The 16,771-nt window shown below is 45.2% G+C and overlaps 1 protein-coding gene across 7 annotated transcripts in view; it reads left to right on the plus strand.

Annotated features, from left to right (window-relative positions):
- Nucleotides 1–322: 322 nt before the first annotated feature.
- MARK3 (microtubule affinity regulating kinase 3) overlaps nt 323–16,771 on the plus strand; it is a gene marked incomplete at both ends in the record, with an annotated part of 121,794 nt that continues 105,345 nt past the window's right edge. For 6 of the 7 annotated variants that reach the window (XM_080708327.1, XM_080708326.1, XM_080708329.1 and 3 more), the window contains one exon: nt 323–445. In XM_080708327.1, coding sequence (XP_080564453.1) covers nt 395–445 — 51 coding nt within the window. The remainder of the gene's footprint in view (nt 446–16,771) is intronic. The other variant, XM_080708331.1, reaches the window with a different exon arrangement.

Here is a 16,771-nt window from a genome sequence, read left to right on the forward strand (position 1 = left end):
GGAGCGGCCGGGCGCGGGCGGCTCCTCGCGGCCCCTCCATGGTCGGCGCCCGCAGCCCGCGGCGGCCTGTCTTGCGCTCCAGCTCCTGCGCGCCCTCCTGCGCCTCCTGTTCTCCCGGGGCCGCCGGCCGCTCTGTGTGCAGGCCCCGGGGCTGAGGCGCGGCGCGACGGGCGGCGGCGGGGGCGAGGGCGCCGGGGACGCCGGCCGGCCGCCGGGCTCCTGGCCGCGGCAGGGGAGGATGAGCCCCGCGGGCCGCCGGGGCACGGCCCGCCCCGGGGTCTAGAGCGCGGCCGCGGAGCGCAGCCTGGCCCGCGGCGCGGCGGCGGGGCCGGCCGTCCAGGGCCGGGCGCTTTTGTTTTCGCCCTCGCGTCGTGCCGAATCCCAGCGCAGTAAGATGTCCACTAGGACCCCCTTGCCAACGGTGAATGAGCGCGACACGGAGAACGTGAGTGGCCGGCGCGGGCGGGCGGGCGGGCGGGCGGGCGGGCCGGGGTCCCGGGCGGCGCGGCGAGCTCGGGGCCTGGCGGGGTCTCCGCGGGCTGTCGGAGGGCGTGTCGGGCGCCCGGCGGGCCGCGCTCCTCGGCTCCCAGCATCTGTCCTGGTGCCGAGCATTGGAAACCGCTTGGGTCCAGGGGGCTGTTCGTTCTGCCTCGTTCCAGCAAATGGTCTGTAGCTAAGTTTAATGACAGTCGCTAAAACCCAGCGCCCGCCGGGGGATTTCGTCGGCCCCCTTCCTTGCCCCACAACTCTTGCTTAAGAATTGTTCTGAGATCGAGCGAGCGGCTTCTGTTGAGGAGTAGCTTCGCATGGGTGAACTGCGGCCTGGAGGGCTTGGCCAAGCGTTTTGGAAGGCAGATGTGTAGCGAAGCTTTGCCCTGCCCTCGCCGCCAGCGGAGACAACCCTCTGGGGGCCTTCCTCCGTCCTAGAAAGGCTGGCTTCGAAGAGCTCTTAGGTCCGTTCCAGCGCTCACATCCTATGAGTCTATAAAAGGAGCCTTTGATTTTGTTCGTGTGGACCTTTAAAAAATGCCAGGAACAGCATTGTTGGGGAGTGACAGTTTGTAGTAGAGAAATTCCATTGAAGAAATGTTTGACTCCAAGTGTTTTCTGAATTCTCCAGTACTGGGTTCAAAAGTGTTACTTGCAAGTTATCTTCTGTAAAACGTTGAGCAAATAACTTGTAAAGAAACTTCACTGGCTTTTCATTATAAGTGTTATGAGGTAATTGCTGGCAAGAAAATGCCATCTCTTAGGAAAAGCTTCCTTGCTTTGGGTGTTTTTTGCTTTCAGTGCCCCGAGACCTTGTGGCCTAGTGGTATCGGATACCTTCATTTTAATCTTCAGAATGCCACTTGATTACTGGATAGAGACCTGGTAATTTAATCTGTGTGAGTCTTAAAGTATGTCACTAGTAGTTTAATGTATAGTATTCTCTTTAACTTGGTAAGTAGCACAGTGCTATACTTCTTCCACCTGAGAGATGGATTTGAAACTTACAGGTAAAGAGTGAGTAATAGCTGGGCGTGGTGGCGCACATTTGTAATCCCAGCACTTGGGAGGCTGAGACCGGGGGATTGCAGGTTCAAGGCCAGCCTCAGCTACTTAGTGAGGCCCTTTGCAATTCAGTGAGACCCTGTTTCAAAATAAAGAATAAAAAAAAATAGGGCTAGGGGTGTAGCTCAGAGGTAGAATGACTCTGGGTTCCACCCCCAGACCCTCAAAAACAACAACAAAGGACCGAGGGTGTAGCTCAGAGGTAGAATGTCCCTATGTTCAATATGTGGTACCACCAAAAGGGTATATAGTAGAGATCTTAGATTAGATGAGGCTGACCCTCCCTGCCCACCGTGTTATGTTGACCAGGCTGCTCTGCAACTCCTGGGCACACTGAATTCTAAGTGGCTAGGACTCCAGGAGGCAAGCAAGAGGCTTCATGTAATCTTTCTTTCTTCTTTCTTTCTTTCTTTCTTTCTTTCTTTCTTTCTTTCTTTCTTTCTTTCTTTCTTTCTTTCGTGTGTGGTACTAGGGATTGAATAGGGAGTATTCTACTTCTGAGTTACACCCCCAGCCCTATTTTATTATCTTTTAAACAGGGTCTTGCTAGGTTGATGAGTCTCATTACTTGCTGAGGCTATCTTTGAACCTGTGATCCTCCTGTCTCAGTACCTGTCTTAGTACCTCCCAACTACTGGGATTACAGGCCTGCACCACCATGTGCACTTTACAGTCCTTTGTTTTGTTTTGTTTGGGGTACTGGGGATGAAACCCAGGGGCATTTTACCTCCAAGCTACATTCCCAGCCCTATTTTTTATTCTTTATATTTTGAAACAGGATCTTACTGCATTGCAAAGGGCCTCACTAAGTAGCTGAGGCTGGCCATGAACTGCGATTCTCCTGTCTCAGCCTCCCAAATGCTGGGATTACAAGCGTGCACCACCACGCCCAGCACCTTACAGTCCTTTTGAAGAACACTGTTTCTGACTTGATCATTTTCCTCTTCCTTGACTACTCTGAAGAATAGAACAAGCAAAAAAGTGTTCTTATTGGCTTTGATTCAGAGTCAGAACCTTACATTGAACCAGATCATAAGTGCCATACTTTCTAAACTGAAGCCAGAAACAAAGCAAATTTGTGATAGTGAAAGATTTCAGTCGGGTCTTCTTTCATTGTGTAGTCGTTTCAGTGCGGGCCATTAGGAAAAGTGTGCTCTTTTCAGTCAGTAATGCACGGTTTAGGGTCTTACTGGGTTGCAAAGGGTCTCACTATGTAGCTGAGGCTAGTTGCGAACCTGGTTCCTCCTGTTTCAGCCTCCCAAATGCTGGGATTACAAGTGTGCGCCACCATGCCCGGCTATTCTTTATTTTGAAACAGGGTCCACCAATTTGTGGAGGGCCTCACAAATTGCTGAGGCTGTTTGTGAACCTTGATCCTCCTGTCTCAGCCTCCTAAATACTGGGATTACAGGCATGTGCCATTATGTCCAGCAGAATTGAAGTTTTGACTGTTAAAAATCAGAGGTGCACAGCACATCATTGCATTAACCTTGCTCTGTTCCTTTTTTTTTTTTGAGGTACTGGGGGGTGGAACCCAGGGGCCTTCTACCTCAGGGCTATACTCCCAGACCTACTTTATACTTTATTTGGAAACAGGGTCTCACTAAGTTGCCGAGAGCCTCACTAAGTAGCTGAGGCTGGCTTCGAACCTGTGCGATCCTCCTGTCTCAGCCTCCCAAGTGCTGGGAATGCAAGCGTGCCCACCACGCCCGGCTCCCTGTTCTGTCTTTACCTCTTGTGTTGGCTTGTTGTGGAAGTAGCTGTCTATCTGTCACAGTGTGGTTCCTGTGTCAGTGTTCTATCTCAGGTTCACATTTGGTGCAGCATATAGTATTTATCTGTCATAACTACAACGAATGTTAGACTTCATGCTAGTTGAGTGGTGAGTGTACTAGAATGAATGAGAGCTCTGGGTCTGTTGTTAAAGTTAGCTTTAACAAAAGAAGCTTTTTTGTTAAAGTTAGGTTTTTTGACATGTAACATTTACACTTTTTTTTGTGTGTATGGTGCTCTGGATTGAACCCAGGGGCATTCTACCTCTGAGCTATACCCCTAGCCCTATTATTTGTTTGTTTGTTTGTTTGTTTTTGTGAGTCTGGGATGGAAGTCAGGGGCACTCGACCTCTGAGCTATACCCCCTGCCTTATTATTTTTTATTTGAAACAGGGCCTCACTAAGTTGCAGAAGGCCTCACTAAGTAGCTGAGGCTGTCCACAAACTGCTGGGATTACAAGGGTGTGCCACTGCACCTGGCTCTATTTTTTATTTTTATTATTTATTTTTTATTTTTGGTGGTACTGGGGTGGAACCCAGAGGCTTTCTATTTCCGGGCTATACTCCCAGACCCATTTTATATTTTATTTGGAAACAGGGTCTCACTAAGTTGCTGAGAGCCTCACTCAGTAGCTGAGGCTGGCTTCGAACCTGTGCGATCCTCCTGTCTCAGCCTCCCAAGTGCGGGGATTACAAGCGTGCACCACCACGCCCGGCTAATTTTTTATTTTGAAACAGGGCCTCCCTAAGTTGCTGAGGGCCTCACTAAATAGTTGAGGCTGGCCACAAACTTGTATCTTCCTGTCTCAGCCCGCCAAGTACTGGAATTACAAGTGTGCACCACCACACACCACACCTGGCACATTTACACTTTTAGGTGTACAATCTGATGAGTTTGACAGATGTAATCACCACCACATACTGGATATAGAACATTGCCATCACCTAGAAAGATCTCTGTGGCCCTTTACCATCAATCCTTTCTCCCTTTCCCAGCTACTGGCAACTTCTTCTTTTTTTTTTTTTTTTTTTTTTGTGAGTCTGAGGATGGAACCCAGGGGCATTCAACCTCTGAGCTACACTCCTTACCCTATTTTTTATTCTTTAATTTGAAACAGGGTCTCATCAAGTTGCAGAGGGCCTCACTAAGCAGCTGAGGCTGTCCTCGAACCACGATCCTCTAGTCTCAGCCTCCCAAATGCTGGAATTACAAGCCTGTGCCACCATGCCTGGCTCCTGGCAACTTCTGATCTTTTTCTTTTTTTTCTTTTTTTCTTTTCTTTTTTTTTTTGGTGGACTGAGGATGGAACCCAGGGGCATTTTACCTTGAGCTACACCCCCCAGCCCTATTTTTTATTCTTTATTTTGAAACAGGGTCTCACTGAGTTGCAAAGGGCCTCACTAAGTAGTAGCTGAGACTGTCCTCAAAACACGATTCTCCTCTCAGCCTCCTGAATGTTGGGATTACAAGTATGCGCCACCACACCCGGCTCTGATCGATTTATTTTTTATTTTTTATTTTTTGTAGTACTGTGGATGGAACCCAGGAGCATTCTACCTCCAAGCTATACCCCTAGCCTTATTTTTTTTTTTATTCTTTATTTTGAAACGGGGTCTCACTGAGTTGCAGAAGGCCTCACTAAGTAGCTGAGGCTGTCCGCGAACCACGATCCTTCAGGTCTCAGCCTCCTGAATGCTGGGATTACAAGCGTGCGCCACTACGCCCGGCTTGGCTTCTAGTTTTTTATTTTATATTTTTGTAGTACTTGGGGATTGAACCCAGGGCCATTCTACCTCCAAGTGACACCCAGCCATATTTTTTATTCTTTATTTTTGAAACGGGGTCTCCTGAGTTGCAAAGGGCCTCACTAAGGCTAGAATTGAACCTGCGCAATTCTCCTGTCTTGGCCTCCCAAATGCTGTGGGATTACAAGTGTGTGGCAGGGTCTCTGTGCTGTCTCTGGCATCTCCCTCTGTGGCCTGGGCCATGCTGTCTTGCCTGGCGTGTCTGGGCTCCAGAGTCTGGGGCTTCTGGTGAACAGAGAAAGCAGCTGGGCCTGCAGTCCCAGCGCTTGGGTGGTTTAAGGCAGGAGGATTGCAGGTTCACAGCCAGCTTCTACAACTTAGCAAGACAGTGTTTCAAAACAAAATGAAAAGGGTTGCTTGGGCCTATTTTTAATTCTTTTTTATTTATTTTTGCAGTGCTGTGGATAGAACCCAGGGACATTCTATCTCTGAGAGATACCCCTAGCGCTAATTTTTTATTCTTTATTTTTGTTATTTATTTATTTATTTATTTATTTATTTATTTATTTATTTTTATGTGTGTGGTACTGGGGATGGAACCCAGGGGCTTTTCTACCTATGGGCTATACTCCCAGACCTATTTTATATTTTATTTGGTAATAGTCTCACTAAGTTGCTGGGAGCCTCACTCAGTAGCTGAGGCTGGTTTTGAACCAATCCTCCTGTCTCAGCCTCCTAAACACTGGGATTACAAGGGTGCGTCACCATGCCTGTTCTCAGGGGCACTCTACTTCTGAGCTACCAGCTTTTTTTATCTTTTGTTTTGAGACAGGGTTTCACTGAGTTGCCCAGGCTGACCCTGAATTTGAGATCTTTCCACCTGAGCATCCTAAGTACCTGGGATTACAGATATGTGCCACAGTGCTCTGTGAACCAAAGGATTTTATCTCAGAATTTTTTATTTGGTACTGGGGATTGAACTCAGGGGCATTCTACCTCCAGTCTATACTGCCGGCCTTGTTTTTATTATTTTGAAACAGGGTCTCACTAAGTGATAGAGGGCCTCACTAAGTAGCTGAGACTGGCCCCAAACTTGGGATCCTCTTGTCTCAGTCTCCCAAATACTGGGATTACAAGTGTGTGGCACCACTCCTGGCTATACCCAGCCTATTTTATTTTATTTTATTTTACTTTTTGAGGCACTGGGGATTGAACCCAGGAGGATTCTAGCGCTGAACTACACCCCAGCCCTATTTTTTCTTCTTTATTTTGAAACAGGGTCTCACTAGGTTGTGGAGGGCCTCACTAAGTAGCTGAGGCTGGCCTCGAACCTGTGATCTTTCTGTCTCAGCCTCCCAAATACTAGGGATTAGAAGCGTGTACCATCACGCCCAGCTCCCTTTCTATTTATTATTTTTTGTGGTACTGGATAGGAACATAGGAGCATTTTACCTCTGGGCTGTACCCCCAGTCTTATTTTCTTTTTATTTTGAATCAGGGTCTCACTAAATTCCAGGGGGCTTCATTAAGTTGCTGAAGCTAGCCATGAACCTGAAATCCTTGTGTATCAACATCCAAGTACTGGGATTACAAAGGTGTGCCAATACACCCATCATATTATTTTTAATTTAATTTTATTTTTTGGTGCTGGAGCATTCTACCTCCAAGCTACACCTACAGCCCCTTTTATTTTTTATTTTGAAACAGAGTTTTGTTGCCGGGCGTGGTGGCGCACATTTGTAATCCCCGCGCTTGGGAGGTGGAGACAGGAGGATCGCCCTGGTTTAAGAGACCCTGTTTCCACATAAAAAGGTAAAAAATAGGTCTGAGAGTGTAGCCTATGGGAGTGTATCCCGGAGGTAGAAGGGCTTCCAGGAACCCCAGTACCACCAAAAAAAAAAAAAAAAAAAAAAGAAAAAAGAAAGAAAGAAAGAAAAAGAAAAAAAAGAAACAGTTTTGCTAATTTGTTGAGCCTGTTCTCAAACCAACAATCCTCCTGTCTCAGCTTTCCTAATACTGGGATTATAGGCATGTGCTGCCACATCTGGCAGCAGTGGCTGCTGCTGCTGCTCCTCTTCCTCTTCCTTTTCTTCCTGTAATCCTCCTGTCTCAGCTTCCCAAGTACTGACTGGGATTATAGGCATGTGCTACCACCCCTGGTGGTGGCAGCTGCTGCTGCTGCTGCTGCTTTCTCCTTCTCCTTCTCCTCCTCCTCCTTCTCCTTCTTATTTTGTGTCACGGGGGATTGTACCCAGTGGCATCCTATGTCTGAGCTACACCCCAGACCCAGTTTTATATTTTATTTGGAAATAGGGTCTCACTAAATTGAGGGGAGCCTTGCTAAAATGCCTAGGCTGGCTTTGAGTCTGCGATCTTCCTGTCTCAGCCTCCCAAGTATTGGGATTACAGGATCACCATTCCCGGCTTGATCCCAGAGTTTAATTCAATTTACTTTTGTGGTACTAGGGATTGAACCCAGGTGCATTCTACCTTCAAGCTTTTTATTTTTTATTTTGAAACAGGGTTTTGCTAGTTTGCTGAGAATCTCACAAAGTTACTGAGCTTGTCTTGAACTGCGATCTTCCTTTCTCAGCCTCCCAAGTACTCAGATTACGGGCATGTGCCACTGTACCTAGCTCCAGAATTTTAGATATTTATTTATTTATTTATTTATTTATTTATTTATTTATTTATTTTTGTGGTACTGGGAATAGAACCTAGGGTCATTCTACCTCCGAGCTATATCCCTAGTCCTATTTTTTTCTTTTTTCTTTTTGTGTGTGTGGTACTGGGGATGGAACCCAGGGGCATTGTGATTTCGCACTGTATCCCTGGCCATATTTATTTATTTGTTTGTTTTCTTTTTTGTGGGTCTGGGGATGGAGCCCAGGGGTCTTTGACCTTTGCACTACAACCCCTGCCGTATTTTTTTTTAAACAAATTTTTTATTGAACATAAATGGTATACATTTAAACTATATTTGGTGCCCCCTCCCCCCCACCCCCGTTTTTCCTTCCCCCCTCCCACCATTGGTTGTCCAGGTTAACCATGTCATATTCATAATTTTACACATATTCAGATGTAGACCCTCACTAATCAAGATCAGCCTTCCTCCTCTCCTATCTTTCCATTCAAACTTTGCTGATATTTCCCCTCCATTATCTGGAGTCCCGCTGGTATCCTCTGTGTTTCCTAGTTTGGGCATATTAGAGGAAACATATGTACCTTCTCCTTCTGTGCTTGGCTGATCTCACTTAACATAATGTTCTCCAGGGCTTTCCATCTTATTGCAAATGATATAATTTTGTTCTTCTTTATGGCTGAATAGAATTCCATTGTGTGTATTTCCCAAAGTTTTGCTATCCATTCATCTGTTGATGGAGATCTGGGTTGGTTCCATATTTTGGCTATTACGACTGCCATATTTTTTATTTTTTATTTTGAAGCAGGGTCTCACTAAGTTGTGGAGGACCTCACTAAGTAGCTGAGGCTGGCCATGAACCATGATCCTCCAGTCTTAGCCTCCCAAATTCTGGGATTACAAGTGTGCGCCACCACGCCTTTTAAATTTTTTTAAATTTTGAAACAGGGTCTCACTAAATTGCAAAGGGCCTAAGTAGTTGAGGCTATCCTAAAACCTGTGATCCTCCTGTCTCAGTTTTCCAAATGCTGGGATTATAAGCATGTACCACCACGCCTGGCATTCCAGCCCTATTTTTTATTCTTTTTTTTTTTTTTTTTTTTTTTGGTGGTACTGGGGTTCCTGGAAGCCCTTCTACCTCCGGGCTACACTCCCAGACCTATTTTTACATTTTCATTTTTAGAAACAGGGTCTCCTAAGCCAGCGCGCGCGGCTGGCTGCGCGATCCTCCTGTCTCCGCCTCCCAAGCGCGGGGATTACAAGCGTGCGCCACCACGCCCGGCTTATTCTTTATTTTGAAGCAGGTTTTATTAAGTTATAGAGTGCCTCACTAAGTAGCTGAGGCTGGCTGCAACCCTGCAATCCTCCTGTCCTATCCTAGCTCAACCTTCCAAGTACCAGGATCACAAATGTGGGCCACCTCACCCAGCTGATTGTCTTATTTATTTATTTATTTATTTATTTATTTATTTATTTATTTATTTATTTATTTTGCAGTACTGGGGATGGAACCAGGAGCATTCTACCTCCGAGCTACACCCCAGCCCTATTTTTTATTCTTTTTTTTTGAAACAGGGTTTCACTGAGTTACAAATGGCCTCACTAACTAGCTGAGGTTGTCTGCAAACCATGATCCTCCTGTCTTAGCCTCCCAAATGCTGGGATTACAAGTGTGCGCCACCACGCCCAGCACTGATAGTCGTTCTTTGTGCAGTCAGTACCTTTATGACTACCTTGACTACAACAGCAGATTCTAGAATGATAATCCTGGAGTCAGGTAGGTTTAGAATCACTCCTCATTTCCCTTCTGCTCTTAGACTTGCCCAGAAGAATAATTTAAAGTAGGCAAGCATCTTCTATTGTGGAAGCTATTTTAGGCTATTTTTTTTTCTTTCTACTGTTCTCATGCTAACTCTCTGCCACTTGGGCTAATTCCTCAGCATTTTAGGCTATTTTTGACATTATGTCTCTAGCACTTTTCTCATCTTCCTTTTCCTTTCCTTTCCCTTACCTATCCTAACCTTGCTAGTGGTACCCAGAAGCATTTATTAGCTTTACTAATAAGGGTAGATTTAGGAATTTTTGTTTCTGTTAAATCATCAAAAGAAGGTTGTCATCTGTACATTGAAGATACTCAATGATAAAGGACCTTCCATGTACCATGGTAATGTATTCTAATTTTTATTTCATTAACTTTTTTTAGTACTGGAGATTGAATCCAGAGGCATTCTACCTCTGAGGTACACCCCGTTTCTAATTTTTTTTAAAAACAGGGTCTAGCCAGGCCTGGTGGTGCACGCTTGTAATCCCTGCGCTTGGGAGGCAGAGACAGGAGGATCGCGCTGGTTTGGAGCCAGCCTGGCTGGCTTAAGAGACCCTGTTTCCAAATAAAAAAATATAAAATAGGTCTGGGAGTGTAGCCCGGAGGTAGAAGGGCTTCCAGGAACCCCAGTACCACCAAAAAAAAAAAAAAAACAAAAAAAAAAACCCAAAACAGGGTCTTGCTAAGTTGCCAAGGGCCTCACTTGATTCCTGAGGCTGGCCTTGAGCCAGCAATCCGCCTGTCTCAGTCTCCCAAGTACTGGATTGCAGGCACGAGGCACCACACTTGTCACTTTTATTTTTAGTAATGTACTTTAGTTTCTTAATATTTATTTCTTGTGAATTGTATACTTGTTCTACTTTTTTTTGCGGTACTAGGGATGGAACTCAGGGGCATTCTACCTCCCAGCTACACCCCCAGCCCTAATTTTTATTCATTATTTTGAAACCAGGGTCTCACTGAATTGCAAAGGGCCTAAGTAGTAGCTGAGGCTGTCCATGAACCGTTATCATCCTGTCTCAACTTCCCGAATGCTAGGCTTACAAGTGTGTGCCAGCCACTATGCCTGGCTGACCAGGAAGTCTTTTGGTCAGCCTCCCAAGTACTGGAAGTACATATTACATATTAGTTCATACTGATTCTTTTCTTATCCCTCCCTAATATCTTTTATTTATCTTTTTTTTTTGCAGTACTGGGGTGAGCCAGGGGCATTCTACCTCTGAGCTACACCATCAGCCCTGTTTTTTACTTTTTTTGAAGCAGGTTCTCACTAGGTTGCTGAGAGTCTCATTACTTGCTGAGTCTGTCCTTGAACTCAGATTTTCCTGTGTCAGTCTCCCAAGTTACTGAATTTCAGGCATATGCCACCATGGCCAGATCAATTTTTATTTTATTTTTTGGTGGCACTGGGGATGGAACCCAGGGGCATTCTTTTCCCAAGCTACACCACTCCAGTCCTATTTTTTATTCTTTATTTTGAAACGGTCTCACTAAGTTGCGGAGGGCCTGAGTAGCTGAGGCTGGCTTTGAAACTGGATCCTCTTTCCTCAGCCTCCCAAATGCTGGGATTACAAGCCTGTGCCATACCTGGCTCTTAAAAGTTCTTATTTTATCAAAGTGTTACTTATATAGATGCAGACAGATAGCTAAAAGACTCAGGTTATGGCAAGCCATGAGTCATTACTTTTTTTTTTTTTTTGGTGGTACTGGGGGTGGAACCCAGAGGCTTTCTACCTCCGGGCTATACTCCCAGACCTTTTTTATATTTTATTTGGAAACAGGGTCTCACTAAGTAGCCGAGGCTGGCTTTGAACCTGTGCGATCCTCCTGTCTCAGCCTCCCAAGCTCAGGGATTACAAGCGTGCACCACCACGCCTGGCTAGAGTCATTACTTAATTCTTTTTTTTTCCGGTACTAGAGATGGAACTCAGGGGCTTTCTACCTCCCAACTACAACCCCAGCCCGATTTTTCATTCTTTATTTTGAAAGAGGGTCTCACTAAGTAGCTATGGCTATGTGCGAACCCAGGTCCTCCTGTCTCAGCCTCCCAAATGCTGGGATTACAAGTGTGAGCCACCACGCCTGGCTACTTTTTAATTCTTGTTTATTTTAACATATGTCTATAATTCTAAACTACTAAATTTATTGCTACTGCTACTTGATTACCCTTCAGCTTTAGGCATTTTCAGCTGACTTCCCACTAAGGAAGGGACGGTTTCACTGACTACCCATTGCTCCCTTTTCTTCCATCCTAGTTGTGTCGTCATTGTGGTTAGATCATTGCCCAGTCTGCCCACCACAGTGGAACTGTTCACAGCTGATTTGTGACTTTTCATTTGTGGTTTTGTCCTTCCTGGAGTAATGATTTTTGTTTGTTTAGATTTTTGTGACTTGTTACTAGCTGCACTTGAGTTCAGAGTCCTAGGGCATTTGTGTGCTAGCCAGGCCTCCTGCATAGTAGTCATCTGGGATCTCCCTCATCCTTTCTGTGGAGCTCCTTTGTCTTTACACTCCTTGAGGTCCTATTTCCTGGACCCCCCATTATCATGATCAGGTCTCAATGAGTCAGTTACTCCAGTGATTTCCTGAGAAGGTGCACTGTGGCGCATGACTATAATCCCAGTACTTGGGAGGCTGAGATAGGATCACAAGTTTGAGGCCAGCCTCAGCAACTTAGTGAGGTAGACCCTCTGCAACGTGAGGCCCTGTTTAAAGCAAAAAGACAGCCAGGAGTGGTGGTGCACGCTCGTAATCTCAGTACTTAGGAGGCCCAGATGAGCATCACGGGTTCGTGGCCAGCCTCATCTACTTAGGCTCTCCACAGTTTAGTGAGACCCTGTTTCAAAGTAAAGAAAAAAATAGGGCTGGGGCTGTAGCCCGAGATCCTCCTGTCTCAGCCTCTTGAATGCTGGGATTACAAGTGTGTGCCACCACACCTGGTTTAAAAAATATAAGATAGGGCTGGAGGCGTAGCTCAGAGGTAAAATGCCCCGGGTTCCATCCCCAGTACCGCCAAAATAAAAATAAATAAATAAATAAATAAATAATAGGGCTGGGGAAGAAGCTGGGCATGGTGGCGCACACTTGTAATCCCAGCATTCGGGAGGCTGAGACAGGAGGATCGTACAGGTTCAAAGCCAGCCTCAGCTACTTAGTGAGGCTCTCAGCAACTTAGTAAGACCCTGTTTCCAAGTAAAATATGAAATAGATCTGGGAGTATAGCCTGGAGGTAGAAAGCCTCTGGGTTCTACTCCCAGTACTACCCAGAAAAAAAAAAAAAGGCTGGGGGTGTAACTCAGAGGTAGAATGCCTCTGGATTTCATCCCCAGTACAGCAAAAATAAATAAATATTAAAAAATAGAGCTGGAGGTATAGTTCAGAAGTAGACTGCCCCTGAATTTAATCTCTATAATTCCCCCATACACACACACATACTTGTGCTTGCATGTCTGAAAACAACTTTTTTCTGTCCTCACATTCACTTATTTATTATTATTTTTTAAGCCGGGTGTGGTGGCACACACTTGTAATCTTAGGAAGCTGAGACAGGAGGATCTGGGTTTGGACAGCCTCAGGTACTACTTATTGAGGCCCTCCGCAACTCAGTGAGACCCTATTTCAAAATAATAAAGAACAAAAAAGCAAATATATATTTGCGGGTCTGTGGGGCATTCAGCCTCTGAGCTACACCCTCTGCCCTATTTTTTTTTTTTGTTCTTTATTTTGAAACGGTCTTACTGAGTTGAGGAGGACTTAAGTAGCTGAAGCTGGTGGTGAACCGCGATCCTCAGGTCTCAGCCTCCCAAATGCTGGGATTACAAGCGTGTGCCACCACGCCCAGCCGTATATTTTTATTTTGAAACAGGGTCTCACTAACCTGTGGAGGGCCTCACTAAGTAGCTGAGGGTATCTGGGAATGTGATCCTCCTGTCTCAGCCTCCCAAATGCTGGAATTACAAGCATGCGCCACCATGCCTGACTTCTCTCCTCAAAATTATTTTTTTCTTTCGGAGGTTTGTTTATTTTATGTCTTACATAGTGTCTGACAGTGCTTGTTTTGTTTTGATTTTGGTTCTGGGGATTGAACCCAGGAGGTTTTACTTGTGAGCTCTACCCCTAGCCCTATATTATTTTTTATTTTGAAACAGGGTCTCACTCAGTTGCTGAGGCTGGTTGTGAACCTGCAAGCCTCCTGCCTTCTTAGCCTCCCAAGTACTGGGATTACAAGCATATGCCACCAGGCTGGGCTCTGATAGTGTTTCGAGAGATCCAGTGCTGTTCTGAGCCTTGCTTGTTCAACTTGTGTTTAAGACGGAAACTAAAAGGCTGGTTGGAAGTTTTGTGCTTTTGGACGTGTGTTGTAAAGTCAGCCTCACTGTAGTAGTTCGGGCATGTTCTCTATATTTTGTCTTATCTCTGGGCTGGACAGATTGCAAGGTATGTTTAAACCTAGATGTCCATATTCTAGGCACTGAGTCAGGGAAGAGGGCCAGAGCACAGGGCTCTGCTTCCTGTTCTGCTCTGAGCACCACATTCTCACTGTGCTCTGCAGTCCCAGGCAAGCAGGAGCTGCTGTTTTGTTGCCAGATCAGGGGATCTGGTGTTTAACAGACTGGTAGGTCCTCCTGAGGCAGCTTACCTGCACGTCCACCCCCAGAGGTGCTTGGTACTGCCAACTGGCAGTTCCTGAATTTCTTGTGGGTTCTATAGCACAAATCAGGGTTTCCTGTTGTCTCCATAACTGGGTAGAGATTTGTATTTCCTGTATGTGTTCCTGTATGTGTTGAAGGCATTTTTTTTTTTTTTTTTTTGCGGTACTGGGGGTGGAACCCAGGGGCATTCTACTTCCGCGCTATACCCCCAGCCCTATTTTTTAAGTCTTTTTATTTTATTTTTTGTTTTTATTTTTATTTTTATTTTTTGCAGTCTGGAGATGGAACCCAGGGGCATTCTACCTCTCAGCTATACCCCCTGCACTATTTCTTATTCTTTATTTTGAAACAGTGTATCGGAGGGCCTCACTAGGTAGCTGAGGCTGTCCATGAACCTGAGTCCTGTAATGCTGGGATTACAAGCCTGGGTCACCATGCCCGGCTTTATTTATTTATTTTGTGGTAGTGTGAATTCAACTCATTCTTTCTCTAAGCTACAACTCTTGCCCTTTTTATTTGGAAACAAGGTCTTGTTAAGTTTCTGTGCGTTGTCTTACTATCTTGGCCTCCCAAGTTGTTGGGTTACAGTTATCAGCCACCTGCACCTGGCTTTATACTGTCTTTTTTTTCAGGAGGCATTACTGGGGATTGAACCCAGAACACATTCTACTTCTTAGCTACACTCCTAGTCCTATTTTGTTTTTATTTTAAAACAAGGTCTCCCTAGGTTTTTGACAGTCTCACTACTTACTGAGGCTGTCCTCAAACCTGTGATCCTCATGTCAGCCTCCTAAATACTGGGATTACATGCGTATGCCACAATGCCTAGAATATTGTCATTTTAAGTACTTTGGGGAGAGAGGAACTAGATATGGCAATGAGCTTTCTTGGTTAGTGTTCTCACTGCCTTAATCCAAAACACCTGACCCCACAATTTAGATTCAAAGAAAAATTTAAAAATTTGCTAAGTTTTTGAAGATTCCGGAGCTCATTGTGTGAGGTCAGGGGTATAGAGCTCAGGACCTGACAGTGAGAAGCAGAGAGGAGGAGAGAATAAGGCCTCTGCCCTTACTTGTGGAGGCCAGAGCGAGCGGGCAGGGGTAGTATATAATCCCCATGCCACCCCTGCCAGGTCACCACCCATCACAGTAGATTTATCCACTGAAGACATTACAGCCACCATGACTTAAGATGAGTTCTTTAGGGGACATGCTATATTTAACCATAATTATGACTTAGATTTTTTGTTTTTGTTTTTTGCGGGCATGGGGATGGAACCCAGGGGCATTCAACCTTCTAGCTATACCCCCTGCCCTATTTTTTATTCTGTATTTTGAAACAGGTTCTCACTAAGTTGTGGAGGGCCTCACTAAGTAGCTGAGGCTGTCTGCGGACCATGATCCTCTGGTCTCAGCCTCCAGAATGCTGGGATTGTGAGCATGAGCCACCATGCCTGGCTTGACTTAGATATTTTTATATGCCAATATACCTCTTTAGAATTTTGCTATTTATTGCTTTTGTGTGTGATATTGGGTATTGAACCCAGAGGCATTCTATCTTTGATCTATACCCCAGCCCTTTTTAAAAAATTTATTTTTATTTTTATTTATTATTATTATTATTATTATTATTATTATTATTATTAGTGGTACTGGGGATGGAACCCAGGGGGCCTCTACCTCTAGGCTACACTCCCAGATCTATTTTTTATATTTTATTTGGAGACAGGGTCTCTTAAGCCTGCATGATCCTCCTGTCTCAGCCTCCCAAGCGCAGGATTACAAGCGTGCGCCACCACGCCTGGCTAAAATTTTATTTTTAAACAGAGTATTAAGCTGGGCATGGTAGTGCAGGCTTAAAATCCCAGTACTTGGGAGGCTGAGACAGGAGGCTCACAACGTTTGAGGGCAACCTGAGCAAGTAGTGAGACTCTAAATAACTCAGTGAGACCCTGTTTCAGTCCTCAATACCACAAACAAAAACAGTCTTGTTAGATTGCTGAGGTGGTTCTAGAACCTGTGAGCCTGCCATCATCCTGTCTCAGCTTCTCAAGCATTGGGATTACAGGCATGCGGCACCAGGTTTAGCTCTGTTGACTGTTGTTATAAATAATAAAGTGAGATTGAAAGGCTTCTTGAGAAAGTAGTGGTAAATCTGGCTCATGGCGGGGTGTGCTAGGAAATCTTGGCCCTGTTGTTCCCTTGATTTCTTGTCTTTTGTTGTGCTGGTACCTGCCTTGAAATTACTCTCCTCTCCCACGGAACTCTGCTGCTTGTCATTCCAAGACTTTATCTCTTTACTTCTAGGACACCTTATTTTCTTCATCTCACCCAAATGTAATCATGTTTCCCCAGCCCTCCACCCCAACGCTCCCTTTTCTAATTTTTATTTTGAGAGCCCATCCTGGCCTGCAACTTGTGATCCTTCTTTCCGCCTAAACTAGTATTACAGGCATGTTGTTTCTACCTTTTCTTCTTTCCTTTCCTTTTTTTTTTTTTTTTTTTTTTTTTGCAGTACTGGGGTTAGAATTTAGGGGCATTCTGTCTCCGAGCTACATTCCCAGCCCTATTTTTATTCCTTTTT

This window comes from Muscardinus avellanarius (assembly GCF_963383645.1).
Source record: "Muscardinus avellanarius genome assembly, chromosome: 12".
Lineage (NCBI taxonomy): Eukaryota > Metazoa > Chordata > Mammalia > Rodentia > Gliridae > Muscardinus > Muscardinus avellanarius.